Source organism: Takifugu flavidus, chromosome 3, assembly GCF_003711565.1.
Source record: "Takifugu flavidus isolate HTHZ2018 chromosome 3, ASM371156v2, whole genome shotgun sequence".
Classification (NCBI taxonomy): domain Eukaryota; kingdom Metazoa; phylum Chordata; class Actinopteri; order Tetraodontiformes; family Tetraodontidae; genus Takifugu; species Takifugu flavidus.
This window is the reverse complement of record NC_079522.1, coordinates 2,407,744-2,413,743: the sequence shown is the minus strand read 5'-3', so window position 1 is coordinate 2,413,743 and position 6,000 is coordinate 2,407,744. Positions and strand designations below refer to the sequence as shown.

General features: G+C 53.1%; 1 protein-coding gene across 50 annotated transcripts in view; it reads right to left on the bottom strand.

The window, feature by feature from the left end:
- Nucleotides 1–1,773: 1,773 nt before the first annotated feature.
- The window catches only part of LOC130522885 (receptor-type tyrosine-protein phosphatase delta), a 185,191-nt gene continuing 180,964 nt past the window's right edge, over nucleotides 1,774–6,000 (bottom strand). For all 50 annotated transcript variants that reach the window (XM_057027696.1, XM_057027713.1, XM_057027703.1 and 47 more), the window contains 3 exons: nucleotides 4,887–5,041; nucleotides 4,599–4,734; nucleotides 1,774–4,426 (listed from right to left, as the gene is read on the bottom strand). In XM_057027696.1, the coding sequence (XP_056883676.1) occupies nucleotides 4,358–4,426; nucleotides 4,599–4,734; nucleotides 4,887–5,041 (360 nt within the window). In that variant the 3' untranslated portion in view covers nucleotides 1,774–4,357. The remainder of the gene's footprint in view (nucleotides 4,427–4,598; nucleotides 4,735–4,886; nucleotides 5,042–6,000) is intronic.

Below are 6,000 nucleotides of genomic sequence, written 5' to 3'. Positions count from 1 at the left end.
AAGTCTGATTTGGAACGAGGAGGTTGGTGATCCCGACAAGCTTTGATCCCAGAAAGAAAGAAATCCAAACGAGCTTCGGGAAAGACTGTTTAAGTTTGTTCGCTCTCGCTTTCTATATGTTAGCAACTTTGACCCAAAGGTTAGCAGGTGGATTCTGATCTAAAAGATCCCTCTCCACCTCCTGGGGCGGTTTGGTTCCGTTTATTAAGGTGCAAACTGGTCCTCATTGGAGCTGAAGGGTTCGAGGGACCGTTTAGCTCAAAAGGATCCAATTGCTGTTTACAAACAACTGTTTTTTGTTTGTTTTTTAACAAAACTACGAGCTAACATGTCGTGCTGCTAACATCAGCCATCCCACACACCTCAACAGTGGAATCCGATGGAAGGGGTTCCGTCCCAAATCGTACTGGACCGTAAAGTGTTTGAGGCCCGGCAGCAGAAGCTGTCGGCACCGGCGCTCATCTCCGTAGCTGTGCAGAGGGAATTACCCATGGTGCATAGCGCTGGCACAGGAGCTCTCCCTGGTGGTAAATAAAGCATGTGAGGGGTTCTGGTCTGGAAGAGGGGCGACTTGTTTGACCTTTGACCTCCCAGCTCGGGCAGCGCAGCCACGTTTGAGTCTGGTAGCTTCTCGGAGCTCCCGCGAGGTTTTTATTTCACGTAGGAATTCTTCTCCGGTGGATTAAATCGATTTTTGTCTTTGAATTCCAGAGCACGTCTAAAGCAAAGCGGATTTCTCCTCAGCAAATCATTGAACAGTAATAATAGTAGTAGCCTGAGTAATTACGTCCCTCTGCTCGATCCTTCACAAGTGTGAGAAACATTTCAGTTTAGAGTCGTGCTGGGTGACGCTCGGAGAAGCAGGTCGGCTGGTTTTAGGGTCAGGTCAGGTCAGGTCCTCTCAGGACAGGTGTGGGACGTTGCAACACACGCCTGTTTCTGGTTACACGCTGGTTGCTAGTTGCTGCCAGTTGTTAGCAGTTGCTGCCTGTTGTTGCTAGTTGCCGCCTGTTGTTAGCAGTTGCTGCCAGTTGTTAGCAGTTGCTGCCTGTTGTTAGCAGTTGCAGCCAGTTGTTAGCAGTTGCTGCCTGTTGTTAGCAGTTGCTGCCTGTTGTTAGCAGTTGCAGCCAGTTGTTGCCAGTTGTTAGCAGTTGCAGCCAGTTGTTAGCAGTTGCTGCCGGTTGTTAGCAGTTGCTGCCAGTTGTTAGCAGTTGCAGCCAGTTGCTGCCAGTTGTTAGCAGTTGCTGCCGGTTGTTAGCAGTTGCTGCCGGTTGTTAGCAGTTGCTGCCGTTGTTAGCAGTTGCTGCATGTTGTTAGCAGTTGCTGCCGGTTGTTAGCAGTTGCTGCCGGTTGTTAGCAGTTGTTGCCTGTTGCTGCCGGTTGTTGCCAGTTGTTTACGTTCCTGTCGGGCTTTCAGCCCCTCACCCCTGAGAAGCGGACTGGTTTCCCCGTAGCAACCAGCAGCAACGAGGAGGCGGCGAGCGCTCGAGGGAGTGGAGTGCGTGAGGACGCCTCAGAAGACGGTGGTGACTGAGGAGCGGCAACTGTTGACGCCTTTGTGTTGCATATTTGATCACTTTTCCGCTCCGAACGCGATCCCATCTTTAGCTGTCAAACGTTCCCTCGGTGATTCATCGTTCGCCGCAGAAAAGAACAGAAAGATGAAAATCGGCTTCCATCCGGCAGAGCAGCGCCGCCCGGCCCAGCAGGGGGTAGAACGGCCCCACCAGTCTTCCGCCGTCAGCCAGACGGAGCGAAGCAAGCGAAACGCCGTTTATAACACTGACATTTTTTAATAGAATTCATTTATAACAAATGGAACTTGTGTCAGAAAAGAACTGATTTTCATACAGACTTCTTTCTCCACCAATGAGACCTAAGTAAGAAAATAAAAAGCACTCCTTTCATTCAGGAAAACAGTTTACGCTTACAACTAATCGGAGGTAATTGTATGATCTTTTTAACAAGCCTTTTTTTGTTGTTTTTCTTTTTTACAATTCCATTATTTAGTTCAGTCTATGCATCCAGACGAGATATAGAGAGCAGAGAACACAACGTTTATTCTGTTAATGACACTCCAAGCTTGGATGGCAAAGCCACGAGAACAGATGTCGGGGGGGGGCGGGGGCGGGGGCGGATTCTTCTGAAGTGGTCTGCTGGAGTAACCATGGCATCCGACGGACGCTCTTTTCCCCTTTTTTTTGTCTTTTCTGGAGTTGGTAGCTTTTGTGTTATTTACATACACACAAAGTGAACGTTGAAGGAGATTTTTTTTTTTGTTGTTTTTTTGTTTTGTTTCATCGATGGGTTCAAGTAATAATTGTTATTGGGTCTAGAATCAATAGGGCAGTGCATAGTACAAAGATAGAGAAAGTGCAAATCCTCCGGCCGGGCCGGCGCCGGCCCGTCTGCAACATTTCACCATGCACGTGAGAACGGAAAAGCGCGGAGATGAGGGAACGCCGACGCGAGCTAACAGCACTTTCACATCTGCAAATCAGGACCAAAGTGAGAGACGGATGATTGACGGGGAAAGAAAGCGCCTGGAATGCACATCCACGGAGCCGTCGGAGGGCGGAGCAGCGGGGGCGGAACCAACGCTCCGGTCTGAGGGGGGGAGGAACCAGGCGCCGGTTGTCGGGCTAGCGGCATTCCTGATGTCTACGGGGGTGAGGGAGCCACCTCGGACCGGATGGACATGTGGGCGTCGGCCTCCCGCGGTCCTGCCACCTCCCCGACTCTCGTAAATTAAAATCTCTTCCGTATTTCCGGACAGTTTCCTCCTGCCGAGCGCAGCCCTAAAGCCTGTTTTACATCAGCCACAGTAAGGCCACTAAAACGGAAAAGACGCGTGCTGTGGAACGTTGTCTTTGCATATATAATCTGGTGTGAAGGATGGACACTCAAGGTAACTAAAGCGGTATGCTAAATGCTAGCTTCCTCTGTGATGCGCTACGACCGTAAATGAAATGTTATAAAAACAGCATAAATATAAGGCACTCTAAATGTAGAACGGAGAACAGAATGTCGCTACCGCGGCGCGTCCGAAGGAACCGCGACAGCGTGACGTCTTTGTACTTTGCCCTATTGTGTGACGTGGCGGCGGGAGCCGACCTCTGAGGTCCAGAGGTCAAACGAACGCAGCGGCGACGCGTGAGCGGCACCCGACGCCCCCGCGCCTCGCTGGGAGGGGGCGGGGCCACAGCCACGGGATGAACGAGTGACATTTCCACGTGAAACCCCATCTATAAACACATTTATTGCACGATAAGGATGCACGGAATTTTTTTTCCCTACTGATGTGCATTCCAGTGAAAAATCCCTTCTATTCCCACTGACGGCACAAACCTCTCCACCTTTCATATATATATATTTGAATAATAAATTACCTCCTATAGCAATAAATGCAGAATCGTATACTTTAATATATATCTGATAAACATATATCTGTAAAGATCTCATCCAATTCCTCGTGTTCTCTCTGACATGGAAGAACGAAGATAATCGGTAGCAGCAACTTCATACTCTGCTCGTCCCTGTTGATTCCACAAAGCCCCAGGTTGTCGTACGGGAGGAATTAAGTCGCCACGTTTGCCCTCGTGGACAAAACAACACAGACGGGAAAGCAAAAGAAGCGTTTTTGGCGGCGCGCGTGGCGGCGCCGTGCAACCAAACCAGGGGGAACACAGGAATCAGCCGACTCTGCGAAACGGCGTTGAAAGAGTTCTGCCGTTTAAAAAAGACCGTTTATGTCCGAGCCGCTCGCCTCCCGGCGCTCCGCCCGCGGAAAAAAAACAACCGCGTGATGACGTCGTGAGGAACTCGATGTTTTCTCTGCTGGACGATGAAGATGACGATGAAGATCAAAGGGTGTTTATTCATGATGACGGCGACTCCGTCCTCTTCTGATGAGTCGTCGGAGTGAACTTGATTGTGAAAGTTTTTCTTTACAATGTGCACTGAGTTTGTGCCCCCCCCCCCCCCCCCCCCGGTTCCGTGTGCCTCCTGTGCGTCCCAGAATTGTTCGTAATCACCGATGCGTTCTGATGATGTCGGGTTGTTTCGGGTCCGTGAGCCCCGGAATGAATCCTCGAAGCCAACGGGAAAGGGTAATTCCGTACAACGCTTCAACAGTCAGGATCCCCCCTCGCTTCCGAGGGGTCGGGAAATACTTGGTCCTCCGGGAATCATCTTTTTCATTTTTTGACGAGTCATGTGTCGCACATCCAACACTTAATGAGTTGCTAGCAAGGAGTTAAGAGTACTTTCTCAAGCGGGAATTTATGGCTCAGAAGAGAGGCTCGCTGGGGTTTCCGTCCAGAGGGCCCTCCGCTTTTGTCTCCCAGGACCGCGTCTTTTACGTTGCATAGTGGTCGAAGCTTCCCAGATACTCCAAGCCAGCTCTGTAGCAGAATTGGTATTGATCCTGCGGAGAGAGAGAAACGCGAGTTAGCTGTCCCGAGTCGCCCCGTTTCAAGGTTTCCACCAGGGAAACCAGGCTTGAGGCGAAGCCCCGCCCCTGACGCGGGACAGCGCCACCCGTCACGAGGTTCCGAACTTCCCGCGGAGAGCAGGGAGGAGACGGTGGGAATGCTCACCTCGGTCTGCACCATGGCCGGTCGCTGTGTCCGCAGCATCTTCACCGTCTGAAAGATGTCCACCACGCCCTCGTATCTCATCCGCTCCAGGACGATGCTGAGGGTGATGAAGACCCCGGTTCTGCCGACGCCCGCGCTGCCAAGGAGAGCACAGAGGTCACTGGAGGTCGGGTGCTGCGGACCGTCGCGCTCCAGGCTCAGGCCGCCTGGCGGCCTCAGCGTTTACCTTCTGCTAGCGCTAGCGTCACGCTGTCTTTTTGCTAGCATGGCGACGAGGGCGCGACTCACCTACAGTGGACCGAGATGGGCCCGTCCTGGCCGAACTGCTCCTTCGTTTTATGCACCTGACCGATGAAGTCGATGAAGCCCTCTCCTGACTTGGGCACTCCTTGTTCGGGCCAGTCGGTGAACTGGAACTGCCGTACCGTCCGCGACTGCCCGTCCTGGAAACAGAGGGACGTCCCAACAGTTGATGAGGGGGGAGGGGGGGGCAACTCATGGCCTCCGCACCGGCGGCTGATGAGGAACGAGGCGGGTGGAGATGATCATGGTCACCTGACAGGCCTCTGTCACCCCACTGGGTCATGGTCTCCTCTCCTCTCCTCTCCTCTCCTCTTCCTCTCCTCTCCTCTCCTCTCCTCTCCTCTCCTCTCCTCTTCCTCTTCCTCTCCTCTCCTCTCCCTCTCCTCTTCTCCTTCTCCTCCCCTCTCTTCTCCTCCTCTCCTCTCCTCCTCTCCTCTCTTCTCCTCCTTTCCTTCTCCTCTCCTCTCCTCTCCTCTCTTCTCCTCCTCTCCTCCCTCTCCTCCTCTCCTCTCTTCTCCTCCTCTCCTCTCCTCTCCTCTTCCTCTCCTCTCCTCCTCTCCTCTCTTCTCCTCTCCCCTCCTCTCCTCTCCTCCTCTCCTTCTCCTCTCCTCCCCTCTCCTCTTCCTCTCCTCTCCTTCTCCTTCTCCTCCTCTCTCCTCTTCCTCTCCCTTCTCCTCCTCTCCTCTCCCCCTCCTCTCCTTCTCCTCTTCCCTCCTCTCCTCTCCTCCTCTCTCCTCTCCTCTCCTCTTCCCTCCTCTCCTCTCCTCCTCTCCTCTCTTCTCCTCCTCTCCTCTCCTCTCCTCCTCCTCTCCTCTTCCTCTCCTCTCTTCTCCTCTCCCCTCCCCTCCTCCCCTCTCCTCCTTCTCCTCTCCTCCCCTCTCCTTCTCCTCTCCTCTCCTCTCTCCTCTCCTCTTCCCTCCTCTCCTCTCCTTCTCCTCTCCTCTTCCCTCCTTTCCTCTCTTCTCCTCTCCTCTTGTCTCCCTCTCCTCTCCTCTCCCTCTCCTCTCCTTCTCCTTCTTCCTCTCCTCTCCTCTCCTCTCCTCTCCTCTCCTCTCTCCTCTCCTCTCCTCTCTCCTCTCCTCTCCTCTCCTCTCCTCTC